Source organism: Dermacentor albipictus, chromosome 7 (assembly GCF_038994185.2).
Source record: "Dermacentor albipictus isolate Rhodes 1998 colony chromosome 7, USDA_Dalb.pri_finalv2, whole genome shotgun sequence".
Classification (NCBI taxonomy): Eukaryota; Metazoa; Arthropoda; class Arachnida; order Ixodida; family Ixodidae; genus Dermacentor; species Dermacentor albipictus.
The window spans coordinates 114,442,362-114,461,888 of NC_091827.1; the positions used below are offsets into that span (position 1 = coordinate 114,442,362).

The window sequence follows — 19,527 nt, forward strand, 5'->3', positions numbered from 1 at the left end:
TTCGTAAGGAAGTTCTTTCCAAAGTGAATCGGTTGAGTACTTCGTCCCCTGTAAAATACAATGTAATTATTCATTGACCTAATAATTAGTATGCAGTCCCGGGCACACAGAGTCACAATCTCCCGAAGAGCCAGTTAGAGAACTTCGAGCTCGCGTTTTTGCGTCTTGTGTGGCTTCGCACGACTGGGGGTAACGGTGAGTTTGACGCTTCTTGGTGTCGTAGAATTTATTAACCAACTGAGCTAAACTTGTACCTCTTTAACGGTGCTTCTAGGATCTCTCTTTCCCGGAAGGGTTTCTTGCAAGGGCGAGACGCAAGACGACGTATTCTCGCGCTTTTCGCTTTCGCGATGTTCTTGCTTCCGCGCGTGGCCGATTGGCGATTATCCCGGACTCGCATCAGCGTCAAAGAGAAATCGAGAGCGGCACAAAGGATGACCCTAATCCGTCGGGTCTGGCCACCGCAGCGCGGTCCTTTTGTGGCCGCATCTCGGTCGTGCCAACCAAATGAACCGCGGGCGTGGTCCGCTGCGTCCCGTTACCCGAGTAAAGGAAGAAGAAAGCGATAAGCCAGTCGGTTGGGGGAGGGGGGTTCGTTGTTTGGCGGTGAACGGGGTAGGTGGCGGAGGGCTCGTGATGTTCCTGGCGTTGTCGTGTTCCCCAATGCGGAGCGTGACGACGCCCTTGCCGCACTGCTGCTCGGCGTCTTTGCGTGGAGGCTCGGTCGTCAGCCCCGTCCCTCGCCACACTCGCAGTTTGCAGGCCTCTTTCTCGGCACGGCGTGACTGCCGAGACACACAAACGCACGGCTAGGAGTGCCTGCTGTCCCGTTTCCAAGAGTCGCACCGCTGGCTGCCAGCGGGTTCGTTCCACGCGCCAGCGCTGCCCTAACGCGCGCTCCATTGTTGGCTGTGAGAGGGAACTGCGGCGGAGACTGGTTGGACCGCGGCGCGTGCGCGCTTTGTGCGCAACTGTGCACGCTTCGTGAACGGCAGCTTAGGGTGGAGGGGGGGGGGGCGATCCTCGGCCAGCCTTCGCAAAGGCTGTCGTACACGGACGGGCCGTTTTATTTGCACCCGTGCGCTGCTTGTGTGTACAGCCTCTCCGTGTGTGGGCCGTTTCTCGCGAGCAAGCTCGTTGTTGGGCCCTCGTGTGCTTTGTGGTGACTGCCGGCGCGACGGTGTGTGCTACGACCTCGCCACTGTGAGCGGAGGCACGTCGCCGAGATGCCGCGCTCCTTGGGAGTGCGGCCGAGGCTTTCCTCGCCCGCTGCTGCCGATTCTTCTTCGTAGCCGGTTGCTGTCAATCGGACTGGCCTCCTCCCGCGTTCGATCTTGATTTTTTTTTTCGGCAGCTGCATTAAAGAACAACATCTTGTGGCCTATCAGCGGCGAAAGTAGACCGGACCAGTGTGCCCCATTCCGAGCAGGTCCCGACGCGGTGCTACTGACGAGGCGGCGTGCTGTGCTGTGCCTTGCGCTTCTGCGTGCACATTGTGGTGTTTCGCCGTGCGCAAACTTCCTTCTGCGTAAGGGCGACCATCGTGGGATCTGCAAAGCGAAGCGGCCGTTGGCATTGACTGCGGGCCTCTGGTGCGGTGCATTCTGTGGGAAAGAGCGATCGTCCATATCGGGAACGCTGTCGTCGCCCGGTTTCTTCTCTATCGGTGGATTTTCTCTTTTTGGATTGGCTCGCCGAACGGGCTTGGTTTCCGAGCTCCTCTTCTTCGGCGCTGAGACGTGGGCCGTGCGTGGTTATACCTCGTCGCAGAGACGGCAGCGATTCGCGCGCAGGTCGCCCAAATAGTGGGGTTGTTCGTCGTCCGTTCACGCAACAATAACGGCATTCCCTCTTGCGCGTGGCAGGTATACGTCGAGCCGTGCAGCAGACACAAAGGCCCCGTCGTGATGCCACGCAGCGAGGGACCACCGCCGTCGTCGCCGTTGGCCCCGATTGCGTCAGCGTCGTGGCCCGTCACTGTAGCAGCTGACGCGGGGCCCTCGCAGTATTGAGGAAGTGCAGCAGCGCCACCGGACAGGTGTGCGGCCATTGGCTGGCTGACAGGAGCGCGCTACACACACACGCGGCGCATGGTCTCCCACTTCCCGAGGCGTTCGGGACGGTCACCCTCGCCGGTGCACCGTTTCGGCCGTTATACGTGTACGCGCAGGCTGCTTCTCTAACCGGTCGGCACTGCTTCTTCCAGCCTTTGTGAAGCGTCCGAGGAACAGAGTTGCCCTGTCGTGCGCTGCGCTGTTTCTGCCACCGTCTGCCCGCGTCCCCGTTGCATTGGCCTGCACGTGTGCGGTGACGGCCTGCAGGTCCCCCTTTTTTCTCCGTGCTGTCTCTCGCACTGCGCGTCACAGTCGCGCCTTCCTTCCTTCCTTTCTTGCTACGCGACTCCGCCTGGCCGTGCCGCTTCACGTTCCTCGCCGCCACGCCGTCGCTGCCATCGTGCGCGTAGTGCCCGCCTCACGTGCGCGCCCTCGTCGCTGCGCAAACTGACGGCGATCCGTCGGCCCTCGTCGGCGACTCGGCCGGCTTCCGATTTGTAGCCGCCGTTCGGGCCTTCTGCGCCGTCTGCAGCACCCCGCTGTTGTCTCCCGACTGCCTAAGCCTAAACCCGCGCGGCCGGCGGCGCTCTTCTCCGACGGCCGCGGTTCCCCCCTGGCTACGAGACGTCGCTGCTGTGCTTCGTCGTCTGCTTCCGGCCGGCCCTCTCGGCTCGCCACCCTCGACCAGCTGGAGCCATGAAGAAGCTGTTCGCCGCCATGGGAGCTTCCTTCAGGAAGTGAGTTGTGCACGTGGTGCTCGATGCGGCTCGATCGGGCTCTCTTGCGGTGCCGCTGCGAAGGGGGAGCTGACGCCGCTGAGTTCGTCTGCGGCGACCGTCCGTACTGCCGCTACAGTGTATGCTATGTAGTCGTGTCACGTAGTTCCCCTGCTACTGTCCTCCCTGGTGCGACGCGCGTGCCCCGTGCGGGTACTTTCCTGTAAGTACCGACTAGTGTCGTTGCCGGAGGGAGAACCTGTCGTCAGGAGTCGAAGCACCGTGGTTTCCTTTTTTTTTAATGCCATAGTGTCCTTTCGCTTCCCCGCCTCCTTTCCCCCTTTGCAGATTCTACATTCTCGCAATTTATGAAAAGTGAGCCGTCGGAAACCTGGTGGTTCGGAACGTGCTGGAACTTGTTGGAAATGTGTTTGAAACTTTATGGATACCGTCTTGTACGTGCGTGCATTTTCTTATTTATCTTTTTTTGGCGCACACACGAGCGCCAGATAACTGTCGGAGCGATTGTCCGATTAATCGCACGAAGGAGGCATCGAACAGTTTTCCGCCAGGTTTCCAGCAGGTTCCGAGAGTCCCAGCAGCCGTGCGGCGCTTCGACCAAAAGTTCGAACAGCTGTGACGCGCACATGGGAGAGGAGGAGACCCGCGGTACGATGTGGCACGCGATCCGACGTGCGAGCTGTCGTATCGGCAGCCATGCTGGAGCCGCGACCCCGCACGCACGCCGCCGCACGTCGCATCGAACGCCGCGCCGTATACTGTGCGTCTCTTGCGTCGCACACTGTGCGTGGGAACGGCTGCGCTTCGCGTCGGCAGAGGGTCGGGGGGGGGGGGGGATGAGATTGCTGCCAACTGCCGTTCTCGTCCACTCATCGGCGAGAAACGCACTCTCGGGCTATAGGTTATACCGTGATGCACCGGGGAAACGCGATGCGGTACTGTCGCATTCGTGTAAGCACGTCTTATGGGCAAACGCCCCAAGAATGTATACGCGGACCGTGCATTTTTATTCGGAAAATAGGTAAATAGAAGCGATAAAAGCGCCAAGTAATTCACCACCACATACTGGGGCCCTATAACGTAAAACTATTCCAATCTTCTGACGTCAAATTTGCGTAACCGCCGACGCAAGCATCGGGCGGTAATCCGCAGGGTTGTCTCAACAGACCAATCAAACGCCCTACTCGTTCATAGGAGGTCACTTTTGTTTGCTTGAAAAACGAATAGCATTGCTTACACCTAGCGGCTTGTCTTGTCTAATTGGCTGACAAGAGGCGACGAGCACGCTCAAGTGGAGGAAGATTCGATGGGGCCAAGCAACTGCACTGAAAATCTATAACCGTTGAAGAGGGTGGTGCCGACGTCTGCGATTGGTCTGCTTTCCCCTACTTGCTGTGTGTGGTCGAAAATTGCGGCGGCATGCAACGGGAGGTTAAGAATGCCGCTAAAAAGGATCCTCAGCCATGAAAAGTTTATTGAGCCAGGTCGTAAACGTGCCGAAAGCGCCCAAAAACGTTACACGGTCACGCAAAAACTTTTATTGTACGCAAGTAAACCCATGCTCACCGGCAGGTGCGAGTAGCCAGTGCCTTAGCGATCGGTGGCAGCCATCTTTTATTCCTTTCGGAAGGGGGCAGCCTGCTGCTATTCACAAGAAAATTCAGTTTTGTTCGGAATATTACTGCATCTTTAACACGTACACGTCACCTTGAAGGAGTGAGTTTTTTCGGTGTTGTGATGTCGTGTGACAGGCAGGTGAAGTGGGTGCAGCCCGAAAGCTTTTTACCGATAGACGATGACTAATGGCGAAAAGCCGTCGAATCAGAAATGACTATTCATTTGTTTGGTCAAATCATGCATAATGAGCGCGTACACGTCACATATGGGGAGCTATCGCGGTTTTCGTGACGTCGCGTGACAGACAGGTGAAGTGGGGGTGGTCCAAATTTTTTTTTTCCAATTGCGGAGGGCTGATTGCAGAAATGGAATAGAAAAGTTTGGAATAATTCTACGTTATAGCGCTCCTGATACCGCAAGTATGTGACGAGCACTTGTTGGAGCATCTGAAGCAGCCGGAAGTAATATAATAAATAAGCTAACTTGAAATGCCTGCTTATGTTAGCTTTGTTAAAGTATTTGAATATTACTAGTAACCTGTCCTATTAACGTATCGTGTATTTCCTCTGTCTACATAGGTGTCCCATTAGATGCATTAATTTATTAGGGATGTCTTAGAAAATATTTTTTTTTCGCGTTTTATCACACTACAAGGACTTGCGCTTATATTACTATTGTACATATATCCGGGAAGCCAGCCACTGTTGCAGTCTGTGAAGGGGCCCAGCATTGGCTGACCCCGTCGAAACACCTGACGACTGCGCAGACGAAAATAATAATAATAATAATAATAATAATAATAATAATAATAATAATAATAATAATAATTTGGGGTACGCTTAAACGCTTAACCTTTACCTTTAAGAGTGGAATGCGATAGCATTCAAGGATACCTGACTGCTTCTCACGCTTCCCGACATCTGTAGCGTATGTAAACGTAATGTTTACCATGAAACGCTGACGGCGAACGCTATGCTTGAACGCGGGCTTTCTGGTGGAACCGCGGCCTCTTGCGTGGGCCGCGATGGATGGATGAATGGATGGATCGATGCTATCAACGCCCCCTTTGGAATGGGGTGGCAGGTTGCGCCACCATGCTCTTCGCATTATATTGCCTAATGTCCTACCTATGTTACAAAACAAAAAAATAGCGATAACTTCCCATAACCAAACTTCCCGAACCCATATTGTGAACTTTGTTTTTGCACGCCTCCGTTTGTCGTTTCCCTAATTTTCTTCCTCCAATCTTCCAATCGCCTCTAACTAATCTCTACTGCGGACATGTTTCCTCCTGCCCTGGATGAACCCAAAGGCTTCAAGAGGGTTAGAGGTGCCTAAGTCGACCTCTTGGCAGATATCTTCATATTCTAAAAAAATGCTCCATCGTTTCCCTAGCTTTACTGCTACAAGCGCATGCTTCTTCCTTGTTGTATCTTGCTTTAAAAGTACGGCATCCTGATCTAGTTAGGAAAAGTAATGAGCTCCCCTTCCAGTTATCATAAATTGTTTCTTTCCTGATTTCGTTTTTCCTCGTTACTTACTCATAGCAGGTTTGCTTTCCAATGCCGCCACCCATGAGATTATCTCAGCCTCTCCGACTTTCCGCTTGACGTTCCTTGTTACCATGTTGCTCACCATACAGGCCGCACACTTGTTGGCAAGCTAGCTAGTTCTTTCCCTCCACTGTGAATTAATGGTTTTCTTGTACAAATACCTGAACACTCTCCCAGCCCATTTGATTTCTTCCATATTCCTCAGTCGTTCTTCATAATCAATTTTACTATGAGCTTCCCTCTTCTAAACTTGTCCAGCCGCTATCACCCTGCAGCTTGATTTGTAGTCTTCTCGCGAGCGCCCAATGCGAGGCGTCCCGCTGACCTTTGGTTGCCATCGATTCCTGATTGTACCCCTGACTACAAGCGAACAACCGCATTTCCAAATGTAACTCCTGGAACCATTGCACCTCCCCACATACCCCGCAGCACATCGTACCTATTGTATCTCCATAGCGCTCTGTGTCTTATTATGGCCGCATTTCCCTTCCCCTTCACTGTTATGTTTTTTTTATGTTTCCATATATCTATTGCCTTCGTTTATCCATATACCAAGGTATTTATGTTCTCTTACCAGAGGTATTTCCTGGCCCTGTATTGCCACTGTCTGTTCATTGTTTTAATTGAATATGAGAACACCTGATCCTTTAACGCTATATTTTAGGCCTAAATTCTCGCTTTCCTGTCCGCAGATATTAGCTAGACGTTGCAAATCACTTTGCTGCTTAGCTAGCAACACAATGCCGTCCGCATAAAACAAAGCTGTAAGCTGCTCATCTACTACTGTACCGGCCTGTTTGTATGAGAGATTAATCAGATATTGGGGGCTTCCTTCTATCGCCCTCCGAATCCTCACCATGTACATCATAAACAAGAATTGGGATAAAGGGCACCCCTGTCTGAAGCCTTTGTTGATATCAACTTTCTCCTCATCTATTCCCATTCAACGCCCAACAGTATTTTCTAGGTACAGCTCTCTCAAAAGCTGTAGACAATCGTCGCCTAAGCATGGATGGATGGATGTTATGAGCGTCCCCTTTGGAACGGGGCGGTGGGTTGCGCCACCAAGCTCTTGCTACTATGCTGCCTGATATCCTACCTAGGTTAACCACTGAAAAAAGAAAAGAAAAAAAAAACACTATGAACTAACACGTCCAAATTTTCTGATCCCCTATTGCGAACTGTGTTTTTGTACGTCTCCGTCTTTTGTCGTTTCCCTACTTTTCTTCCACCAATCCTCCAATCGCCTCTTACTAATGTCTATTGCGGACCTGTTTGCTTTACCACTGCTCCCGCTGAACCCAAGGGCTTCAAGGAGGCCAGTGGTGCCTAAATCGAACGCTGGGTAGACGTCTTCACATTCTAATAAAATATGCCCCGTCGTTTCCCTAGCTTTACCGCAGCAAGCACATGCTTCTTCTTCCTTCTTATATCTCGCTTTAGAGGTGCGTGTTCTAAGGCATCCCGATCTCGCTTCGAAAAGTAATGAGCTTCCCTTTGAGTTATCATAAATGGTTTCTTTCCTGATTTCGTTTTTTCCTCTTAAGTAGTTACTTATGGCAGGTTTCTTTTCCATTGCCGCCACCCATGAGATTAATTCAGCCTCTCTAACTTTCCGCTTGACCTTCTTTGTTGCTGTGTTGCCCACCCCACAGGCCGCATACTTGCTGGTAAGCTTCCTAGTTCTTTTCCTCCACTGTGAATCAATGTTTTGCCTGTACAGATACCTGAACACTCTCCCAGCCCATTTACTTTCTTCCATATTCCTCAGCCGTTCTTCATACTCAATTTTACTGCGAGCTTCCCTCATTTCAAAACTAGTCCAGCCCATATCCCCCTGCACAGCTTCATTTGTAGTCTTCCCGTGAGCGCCCAATGCGAGGTAACCCACTGACCTTTGGTTCCCGTCGAGCCCTGATTGTACCCCTGATTTAAAGCAAACAAGCGCATTTCCAAAAGTAAGTCCTGGAACCATTACACCTTTCCACATACCTCGGAGGACCTCGTACCTATTGTATCCCCATAGCGCTCTGTGCTTCATTATGGCTGCATTTCTCTTCCCCTTGACTGTTATGATTTTATGCGAAGCATATTACGAGGGCTCAACCCAGCTCCTCAGGCGCGGCGGTGACCATGAAATCACGTGACACCGTGACGTCACGACAGAGGAGAAGTGGCTTTGGCTCAACTCTTGCAAGACGGGCTGGGTGGGAATCGAACCAGGGTCTCCGGAGTGTGGGACGGAGACGCTACCACTGAGCCACGAGTACAACGCTTCAAAGCGGTACAAAAGCGCCTCTAGTGAATGCGGTGTTGCCTTAGAAACGCGCTGTTTCTAAGGCGTGCGTCTCTTGCTCAGGCGCACATTTCGTTGCCGCGCCGAACGCTGCTTTGCTCGACGCTCACCGCGTCCAATGCGGGGCGCGTAGTCGCTGCCCTGTAGCCCATTGTCTTACACCCCTTGGCGGGTCGACGGGAACGCTGTCGCGTTCCACTCTTGAAGGCGAAGAAGTAATGCATGAGTTGTTTCTTCGTCTAGCCGAACCAAATATAGCCAAGCAACAGCAGTTCACCAGGCTAAACAGTGGTTCAACAACTAAAATAAAGGCTAGTATGCTTCGCATCCTGGGCTTAACCTTACCTAAGCCACAGCCATTTTTTTTTCCTGTGCTTCCATATATCCATTGCCTTCGTAGCATGCTACGCATCGTACGATGCGGATGCGTAGCATGCTGCGGTACGTAGCATGCGGCGGAGGCGAGCGCCATCTGGAGGTGTTGAAAGGAACCGGACTCGCGGCTCCGTGGCATCGAAGATATTAGCGCGCCAGCGCCCGGAAATGACGGAAGCCGTGGCCGGTGTGTGAATGGTATAAAAGCTGGAAAAGTTTTTTTTAGTTTTCGCGTAACAGAATCGTGTTTTGTCGTGTGTTCAAATTACACTCCGAAGCTATCATGTCTGTAGGTTGTGTGTAAGTCGTACTTCATGATTTTTGTACGTACTTTAGCTTGAGAAACTCAATGAGTTGAGTAACTTTCTTGCGCCACACGGAAGGCAACGGGTATGCGTGGCTTGAAAATCTTTTTGTCGAAACGATGTCCGACCTGGATTTTCTGCGACACGGGGCCTTTAACGCTATCGCGGTTCTAATAATAATACCAATAATAGTAATAAATATAATACGCCGCATCGGTAGGGACTCTAATAAGGCAACGTCGGCAGCGTTATATTGCGGTTCATCTGGGAGGGACACGGCGCTCGTTTTTGCAGCGGGGCCTGCGTGGGTACATTTGGGATTCCCGCGGAATCCGAAATGGAATCGCGAAAGGGTGCGTGCGCACGTGTTTGTGTGTGCATCAGCGCCCCCTCCGCTCAGGCATGGGTGCGTACGTACGTAGCGGGAGAGTCTGGCACGAGTCCCGTTATCGAGAGGCGCAGCGCGGATAACGGGCCGGCATTGTTTGCGCGTGCTGATAGCGGGGGCCCGTAATAGAACGCGCGCGCTCCCAATGCCGCCGGCTGCGTGCTGTTCCCCCCCTTTCTGTCGCAGTGCCGCCGAGATTTGCGCCTCATATTTGGCCGGTTCCTTTGGGTTGCGCCACCCCCCGCGTGCGTTTGCACACTGTCGGCGCGTGAGGTGTGCACGTATGCCGTGTGGTTGCGGACGGCGGTCGTGGCACGTATACGCCGTGGCGGCTGACAAGAACCCGGAGCGATGGCGCGCGTCCCTTTCCCGAGCGCGGGAGAGGGCCGTTGCAGAGGGATCCTACTTCGGCATTGCTCTATTTGTCGAAATGTCGCTGTATTGACTCTTCGATTAAGGCCGGAAGAAAGGCAGCTACCCGTGTATGCGGCAGAATACCAGTCCGAGAACACTCGCACGGACTAATACAACGCTCGACTTCGGTGAGTCAATGCGCTGTATACCTTTCTCGCGCATCGCGTTAGGTCTTAGCATTCGTTTCGGATATTTCCCGTTGGGTCTTTCGTTTTTTGCTGCGTCCTCTGCTGCGATGAAATGCGTAATTTATGCGCGCCTCGTGCTTTTCTTTGCTGACCGGGAAGTCCGATGCTATGTCGAAGGCTAAAAAATGGCTGTGGCTTAGCTAAGGTTAAGCCCAGGATGCGAAGCATACTAGCCTTTATTTTAACGCGGTTAAGTAGCTCGTGTCGCAGAAAAGCCGGTGTCGTCGGCGTCGGCTCAGGCGTGCGGCGCTTGCTCAGGCGCACATTTCGTTGTCGCGCCGAACGCTGCGTTGCTCGACGCTCACCGCGTCCGATGCGGGGGGCGACGCCGCGAGCGACGGCGCGAGTTGGAGCCCCGTTTCTCCTCTGTCGTGACGTCACGGTGTCACGTGGTATTGAAGGTGACACCGCCGCGCCTGAGGAGCTGGGTTGAGCTCTCGTAATATGCTTCGCATAAAAGAAGAATGAAGAAACGGCATCACGCGAGCAGCCTCGTCTTCGTTTTGATTTCGGCCGTGCGACGACGTGCCAACACACAACACGCGATCTGGCGCGCTACTGTATCGGAGGCGTGCTGCGCGCGCGGCGGTCCGCCATGAGCTCGGCTCTGTGCGTGGCCGTATACGCGCGCCTCGCCTGGGAAGCGCGCTTCTGGGTGCCCTACGCGTGCCCCCCCCCCCCCCCCTTCCGCGAATCCGTTCGGTTCCGCCGTCGGTGCCGGCGATGCATCGCGAAGGATGCGCGTTCGACGCCCCTCTCCAGGTCTCCGGTGTCACTGCCTGTCGCCTGCCTGCGTGGACGGAAGGAGTGAAGAAGGGAGAGAGGGCGCAAATGGATGCGCTCCGCTGGCATAGTGCTGGGGCACGCGCCACGCGTGTCGTCCTGCGGATCTGTCGCAGATGTCGAACCGTGTCGCTCGAGCAGCGTCCTCCGCTAGCCTTTCGTCGTCGTCTCGCGTAGGCCGCTCAAGTAGGCCAGCGCGCGTCCACAGCTCACGCGTCCTGCGCCTGTGTACTCTGCACCGGGGGGCGCCGTCGTGTTCTCCGTCGCCACTTGTAATGGAACCGAGGCGTTTGTTTTTCTTGCTTCGCAATGCGGTTTGCCTGCAAAGCACACATCTGTCGCGCGCTTCCTCTTCTGTTGGCGACCTCTTTGTTTATGCATTCGCCGCAGGTGCTCGCGCTGACACAGACAGCCGCGATGCTTTTTTTTTAAATTTTTCTGCTCAATCGTGGCTTCGGCTGCCTTGCGTTTTCACAGTGCTCGACTTCGACGACCGCGACTCCTGAGATCGCCTCTCGAGTTCGCGTACGCAACTGTGTGCCTGGTACGACAGACACGCTTACGTCTATACCACGAGAAGCACAAGTTACGTCGATAATCGCAACCGCGGGGCGGTGAGGTTATTCTCGCGGCACCGAATTTCGCTCCACCAACCTGTTACGGTATTTGCGACGCGTAACGATGCCTGACGTGTCGGCGCGCGACGGCAGTGCTTGCAACGCACTCACTTCGCGCGACAAGAGCGCGTGCGAAGCAGCAGGTGTCGCTGGCATAGATCTTTGCAGCGAAGCTTTCCTTGCCTACTTTTTCGGTATTCGCGTGGCTCAGCGGTGGCTATCTCGACGCATATGTTTGTGGATATATATGTGGGAATGGGTGAAACTGCCAGTGAAGTAAGTGGCTTATACAACCCTTCTCGCACTGACCATGTAGTCCACCTCTGTTCCGCGTAGCAAAAATGATTACTTATGTAAGACCTGTGTACGTGATGACGGCTCACAGACACACCGATCTCTTATTAGAATTAATTGACTTTAGCGTTTAGCCATTCGGTATGTGCCTCAGGGGATGTGCCAGTCCTGTAGAATGGGTATGCCCCGCTCTCACGAAAGAGCTACGGAATCCCTAAAGTAAACGTGGCTCGACACGTGTCGTACTTTTCTCTTAATGCGTCCGATAGCGCCATGGACTCTTCCCTCGGCGAGCATCGCACGCCGCCTTCTTCCTTGTGACGTCGCTGCGTGGAGGTCTCGCAGTCTGCCCGTGTTGCAGTTGACGTTCCTGCACAGGTTGTGAACGATTCAGCGCATAAACATGAGAATTGCACGACGATAAAGTTGGGACCGTTGCAGTAGATATTTGCAATCATCCCATGAGGTAGGTTACCGATTGTGTGAACTTGTCGCAATTGTCGCTACTTATCTCACTCGACGACGCGGTACACGTGATGTTTTTGACGAACACTCGCAGCGGTGGCTTTGTTTGCCTTGAAGTGCCGCTGAGCACGGGGTCCCGGGTGACGTGTTGGTTCGCACGACGGGGTGGGGAGGCGAGATGCTTGACCGCCTCGTGGAGGAACACCAGGCGGTCGAAATTCACCCGGAACCTTCAGCTCTCGAACGTTACGCCCTGTCGGTCCATTTCTTTACTCTCTGGTACGCTTACCCACGTCGTGCAAGCAGCCTCTGGTCGTCATTCAGTGCATTACGAACTGGGCGTCTTACCGCTGTAGCAGTCGCCGTTTGCTCTTCTGAAGTCTGCACCACCGCTGCATCGCGGTCGAGCACTTGCACCTGCGTGACGCGCAGGAAGGCGAGACCGCCTGAACGGATCGAGGTCGACGTTCCGTTGCTCGCGCAACCCGTGCGGCGCCGTCTCGCGTTGCCGGAAAGATGTGGCCGAGGCGGCGCGCTTGCGACAATGGCGACGTGCTCTAAATGACTTCGGCGATCCGTCGTCGCTGTCGGCGTCGTTGCACCTCTGGTTCGCTGCAGGCGCGCGTGACCTTGGTGCGCACGCGCGACGGTGACCTTCGGGATTCGCGAGTTCGCCGTGAGCAACGTCTCGCCTGACTCGACCCCGCGTCGGTTCCATTGATGGGCCACGCTTCGTGGATGGGCGTTGCGCGAGACACGTGGGCGCTTACGTCACCCGCTCGCAGCGGCGCCTCGCTGTCTGCGTAGCGGAAGCTAGCGCGCAATGCTGCAACGACGCGTGGGCGGCTCCCGCGTGCCGCTGTGCCGTCTCGCTTTGCCGGAGACGCGCAATTGCTCCTGCGATACGCTTAGCCCCCTACGCGCGTACGTCTTGGCGTTAGCTGATGCAGCGCGATAGCGGGTGTGGCACTGTCGGTCGTATTTGGAGCTTGCACCATATTCTCGAATTAGCCACCTTGTCAGTTGTTATTGGCTCGCGTCGCTTTTTCGGCCTCTCTGGCTCAAAACGCCGTCGCTGCTGAACATGGCAAGGTGGAATGCGACGGCGTTTGCGATACCACACCTGGACGCAAAATGTATCGATCAGCAGCGCCCGTTGTGATGCCGCGTACAGACAAACTGCGTGGATATTATTTCCATGCGTGTCTGTGACCTGTTATTTGCAGACTTAAAACTACGCAAGCTTCTACACTACAGTGTACAGTTTTCCAAGGATTGCTAATGATTTTCACACAACAAGAAGGGTTATAGCACAATCCAGCTTTAGCATCACTAGGTGCCATTACCATCACGGCAGCTCGCGTACTCTAATGTTACAGAATATTGGAAGACGCATAGGGCCAGCAGCATCAAATTCTCGAGTCTCTTGCTGGAATGATACGTCCCTTGAGTTCGCGTGTCGTTGAAATTAGAGACCTTTAGCCTGTCCGCTATTCCGGTAAACGGGAACGGTTTCGGCGGATTGTCGGATTTGCGGGGGCGTAAACGTGAGCGGTCAGAGCGGTGCAGCCGCCTGGTAGCGTAGAGTTCGACCAGACAAACACAGAGCTAGAACTGCAGTAACCCACTATATCCTGCTTCGCTACTGGTGCAAATTTTTGGCAGTGGCGTAATTGTGAACACGATCACGCCACTGTCGAAAATGTGCACCAACAGCTAAGCAGAATATAGACTTTTAGCGTTTCCGCTATTCCGGCAAATTGGCGCGGTTTGAGCGGGTTACCGAATGGTCGGGGGCGTAAACGTGAGCAGCCGGAGCGGTAAAGCCTCCTGGTGGTGTAGAGCTCAACCAGACAGACACAGCTAAAATTGCAGTAAGCTACTTCATTCTGCTTCGCTGCTGGTGCAAATGTCGGTAGTGGCGTAATTGTGTTCACAATTACGCTGCTGTCGAAAACTTACGCCCCAGCTAAGAAGAATATAGTAATTGGCTCTGTGTTTAGGTTGTTGAGCTTTGCGCCACCAGCTGGCGCCACCAATCTGGCCGCTCACGTTTACGCCCCCGACCATCCGGTAATCCGCCCAAACCGCGCCAGTTCGCCGGAATAGCGGACACGCTAAAAGTCTCTAATATAGTAATTAGCTTTGTGTTTGTTTGCTTGAGCTTTGCGCCAGAAGCTGGCGCCACCAATCTGGCCGCTCACGTTTACGTCCCCGCTAAAGCGGCAAACCGCCCGCGCTTGCCGGAATACCGGACACGCTAAATGTCTCTATTGTCGTGCACTTCACATGTGGGTATAGCGATTCCTTTCATTGCGATAGCAATTGTATAGACACTCCAGGCGCATTTCTGCCGTCGCCGTGATGCTCCGTCTGAAGTCCAAGGGCGCCAACACCGTCGCCGCGCGTCGTATGCTGTATGTGCGAGTGAAAGCACCCGAGGGAAGGCGACGATCGCGGTGACTGAACTGTGTAATCGGTCGCGCGCGAAGGAAGAAAGCGGAGATTAAACGTCGCGCGAAAGGCTCCAGGGGAATGGGAGGGAGAGATGGGGCGGCGGCGTTCTCCGGCAGCAGCTGCGCATCTCACGGCCGGCCGCAAAGGGAACTCGCGATCGCGGCTCAGTCTCGCGCGCCACATGACAGCGGGGTGGCAGCGCGGGAGGGAGGGGGGGTGAGCTCCTTCGACTCCGTCAGGTGCGTGCTTTGCGGGGCCGCGCGCGCTCGCGTGCGCCTTGAAAGTGTTCTGCAGACGGCTCATACCTTTGAGTGCGCCGTGTTCTCGCCGCTCTTGCGTGGAAGTAATAGGCAGCACGAAGGTCACTTCGCCCGCTGCTCCTGCCGCGTTGCTGACACCAGCGTTTTGACAGCTAGTGTCCGCGCTCATCGAACGTGATGTGTCCATGGTTGCTACTGCGCGTGGACACCGTGCTTGTTAATTCAGTTAGTTAAAATTATGGGGTTTTACGTGCCAAAACCACTTTCTGATTATGAGTCACGCCGTAGCGGAGGGTTCGTTAAAGAACCTGGGGTTCTTTAACGTGCACCTTAATCTAAGCACATGGGTGTTTTCGCATTTCGCCCCCATCGAAATGCGGCCGCCGTGGCCGGGATTCGTTATCCCGCGACCTCGTGCTCAGCAGCCCAACACCATAGCCACTGAGCAACCACGGCGGGTAATTCAGTTAGCTAGCGAATGTTTCCACGTTTATACGGTCGGTAAGACTGCTATCCTTAATGCGCATAGCTGTTGACTTATTTGCTATCGCAATCGATGCTTCGTCTTTTGGGCGAAACTGGGACTTCTTTTTTTGGTATCTTGGTCATTTCTATCTCCCGGGGAGATGTATCGTTTCGGAGCACGATTGCTATCCTCGGTCTCTCTTCTTGCTTCGTCTAATGTGGCACAAGTGCAGACGTCGGAGCTAACCAGCTGCGCGGGCGGCAGGTTTCGCGGTGCAACGGAAATACAGCCGCAACGGTTGCGCACGCGTAAGGCGAGACCTGCAGCTGCGGAACGACCTCCCGCGCCTCCCGCTTCATGTAGAGCGTGGAGATGTGGGTCGGCTGTAGCATCGCGTTTAAGAGTACGCAGGTTGTCCCACATGACTTCAGCCAAGGACTTAAACATGAAGGGCGCGTCGGAAACGAATCGAACCTAACGCGTACTATTCGCACTATCCTATAATAACTCGGACAATTATTTTTTCTTCCTGAGTCACTAATCAATTCAGTTTAATTACCCAATTTTTTTGTGATTTATTGAGGACCCCAAGTATGATGGGCGGATTTGTAAAGCACCTTCAGAAACTACCGATCGAGTTGTTTCCTGTACGATACGTCTCGCGTAGTCTTTCTTTTTCCAGGTTGCAAAGAAAGCCCGCGAAATATGAAAAAAGCCACGTGACGGAGCGTCTGCGCAGTGGCATCGTGCTGCTCTCAAGCGAGCGTTCGGTGAACAAGGTCGGCTCCCGTCGGATGACGGCGAAAATGCATGCTGCCGATGATAAAGGACGCCCGGCCGCTTCCTCGTCGCCTGTCACGATGCAGCCGACCTTGTTCACCGAACGGACGCTTGAAGCAGCACGATGCCACTGCGCAGACGCTCCGTCACGTGGCTTTTTTCATATTTCGCGGGCTTTCTTTGCAACCTGGAAAAAGAAAGACTACGCGAGACGTATCGTACAGGAAACAACTCGATCGGTAGTTTCTGAAGGTGCTTTACAAATCCGTCTATCATACTTGGGGTCCTCAGCCAATAATTAAAAAGTTGGGTAAAGAAACTTAATTAGTGACTTATCGAGAAAAAAAAATGGCTGTGGCTTAGCTAAGGTTAAGCCCAGGATGCGAAGCATGCTAGCCTTTATTTTAGTTGTTGAACCACTGTTTAGCCTGGTGGACTGCTGTTGCTTGGCTATATTTGGTTCGGCTAGACGAAGAAACAACTCATGCCGGCGAGCGCACGAGCTGAGACCCGGCTATGTAGCTACGCGGCCACAAGCGAGCGCACGAGTTGAGCCTCCGCGTTTGCAGCTGTTATGACGTCATATGGTAGCTACGCGGCCGCGCGCGGCGCAGCAAGGAAGAGCGTGGTTGTGCGGCTAGTATGCTTCGCATAAAAAGTGCATTATAGGCTATTGCGAACAGTATGCGTTCGGTTCAATTCGCTTCGGACGCGCCTTTCATTATTACATTCGTGGCTCAAATTACGTGGGACACCCTGTATAGTTGAGTGGCATTACCTCGAAAACCGCGTATTACGGCTGCGTTCGCCCGCGGCTGGAGGGTTTCCTTCCTCCCGAACAGCGAGTGACCCGCCGTCCCAAGTTTAAAGCAGCGGCCGCGTCACCAATCTTAATCACGCGTGCGGAAGTTTGTTGGCAACATTCCGTTCTCCAGGCGAGTAGACGGGACCGGGGTGCGTACTACGTGTGCGCCGCGGTGTGGCGGAGGCCGTGCGCGGCAAATCGAGCGGAACTCCGCTCTTATCGCCGCCGGGCATTGCGCGTTGCGAATGCACCGAGAACGTGACTGCCGCCACGTGATTGCGCTTAGATAACGAAGATTGAACCCAGCGAGAAGCAAGAAGGCGAGCTACGCGGAAGGAGCCCGCCGGTTCTAAGGCAAATGCGAAGCCGGCGCTATCGAAGGGACTGCCTAGGGCAGTTCTCTGCACGCGCTGTAGGGTTTGGAGGACGGGACTTCGGGATGGAGAACCCTCAAAACTTGGGGGTGATTTATTCTACATATTATACAGGGAGGTGAGCGACAAGTATCAGACGTACTGTCATTACGGGCCAGCAGCAACTCGGACGCTGCGGCCCGCGGCAAGAAGTTCGAGAGAGGTGAATCAGGGAATCAGGGCATTCTCCAGCATGCTCAGGTCTCTCTGGAAGGCTTCTTATAAACCCTCCGAGCACTGCAAGTCACGTCATGTTTGACCAATGGGAGAGTCCGCTCCGATGACGCCACTTTCAGCCAATGGTAGGCGCCCGTGTCGTGGTGTCACACCTGGCGGCTTGCTGCGGTCTTGCATCGCAGACTGGCAATGCACTTCGAACAAAGAGAAGGGGAGGGCTGCACCTGCTTCATTGTCGGATGCCCACCTGCTAATCCCGGCGGCGCACGAACTTGTTGGCATGTAAACTCGTTGCCTTAAACTTGTCTGCTCGGCCGCTTCTCTGGAATGCGCTTTCCTGCTTCTGCATTCCTCAATTAGCTGTGCTGCAATCCGATGTGGTCTGGGGAACTCGAAGTAATCGCAGGAACCAGCTCCATATCTAACAGCTCGTCCTCGCCCCGGTTGTTCTGAATGGCCGGTGAACTCAATTCGCTGGCCAGGAGGAACGCTGAAAGAAGCTGCAGGGTACTGGGGTCGAGCCTCGTTTGACGAACTTCGGGATCCTAGGCCCTGGAGAACAAACGTCAAACAAACCAAACAACACAGCGCTGCACCACGCGTAAGCGCAGGCTCTTCACCCCTGACTCGCCAGGCTATTACTGAGTCCAAATCAACCCTGATCTTTTAGTTCCCCAATTTTGACAACAGTTCCAACCACCCTTCCAAACAGCTATCCATTTCTCCTCGATTGCCGACAAGACCAGAGTACTATTGTTGTTGCAAAACAAAAGGGTCGCTGACGATGCAAACAACAAATGAAAACAGCCGAACATAACTTAAGTGGCCTAACTACACGAACAGCATGTTTCCAATCTATCGCAGTGGCGTACTTATCGCACGTATTGGTGCCACTGAACAATCTGGTCAACCTCACAAGTACGTAATCACAAGCGCACTAGCCTTGTGGTCACTAAACAAAACGCGTACTTGCGTTGTAGGCAAACTCTTCACTTACGCTTACTCACGTTTTTTCCCTGAAGGTCCTACAGGACACGTGACGTAAACGAACAATTAAACTTGCGGGACTTACACACTCCGCAGAACTCTTAAAATAATGCGTCTTTTAATAACTCGTTCCACGCATACTTATCAGAGAAGTCAGAATACGGCTGCCCTATACACACACGAGCAACCCACTCATAAATCTGCTTCCTTCCGTCCACACAGGACATGCGCTAATGGAACTAAGAACGCTTCTCAGTGCAAATTATGCACTCACTTAAAATCTACGCGCTTAACCTTCGAAAATTCAACACTTAAAAAGAAAGAAGGTTAAATAAAACACGCGCTTTACGATAGGCCTCGCAACAATAACCTTGACCCTCAGGTTACTCACACACGCAAAAAAAAAGCCTATCTACTTATTAACGAGCATCTCGCGAGACTACATGTTTACCTAAAACGCATCTTTCAAATCTCGAGCTTCTCGAACGAAAACATGAACAAAGCTCAAACCTTACACATTGAAAGAAATCCTAGTCTCAAATCGCGGAAACATTCCGATGCTCAAAAATAAAACAAAATAACACGTTTCATTTCTACGGAAGCTCTCTTGGCTTCGCGTTCCCGATTGCTTACGACTGACTCATACTTTCAGCCTGACCCGCGGTGGGCGTGGTCTCAAAGCTACTCTGGCTACGGAGGAACAACAAAAGGGCTGACTCACTATCAGCTCCCCCAAGACGTGGCTGTCTCCTGCCGATTTGCGTCCCCGCGCCTCGCTTTCAACACGAACTCGATTGACCGCGTCGCTACTCCCCACCTGGTCTCGTCCTACCACCTTGCGTTTCTTCGAACTGCACGCTGAGCTATAAAAAGAACTACGGAACGACGAGGAGCTTAACTGCCCCGTGCCCTTTGTCCGCGTCCGCGCAGAACATTCTTCGCGGTCCCCTTTTGACCTGTGGCTCGAACGTTCTGGATGCGTCAACATCGTCCTAGACGACCGCACCTTCTTCCTCGCGCCCTGCCCTCTTGGGGCTCTCGCCATCTTTGGCGGCGCAACATAAGTTACCGACTTTCGGTCTTTACCGCGCCTCTT

At 53.6% G+C, this 19,527-nt stretch overlaps 1 protein-coding gene across 6 annotated transcripts in view; it reads left to right on the forward strand.

Annotated features, from left to right (window-relative positions):
• Positions 1-19,527, forward strand: part of Klc (kinesin light chain) — a 184,294-nt gene that overhangs the window by 36,360 nt on the left and 128,407 nt on the right. For 2 of the 6 annotated variants that reach the window (XM_070522616.1, XM_065438964.2), the window contains exon 1: positions 1,932-2,791. The exons of 1 other annotated variant lie outside the window; for it this stretch is intronic. In XM_070522616.1, the coding sequence (XP_070378717.1) occupies positions 2,751-2,791 (41 nt within the window). In that variant the 5' untranslated portion in view covers positions 1,932-2,750. Of the gene's footprint in view, positions 1-1,931; positions 2,792-9,567; positions 9,868-19,527 lie in introns of those variants that run through there. 3 more of the 6 variants (XM_070522621.1, XM_070522622.1, XM_070522620.1) reach the window with 3 other exon arrangements.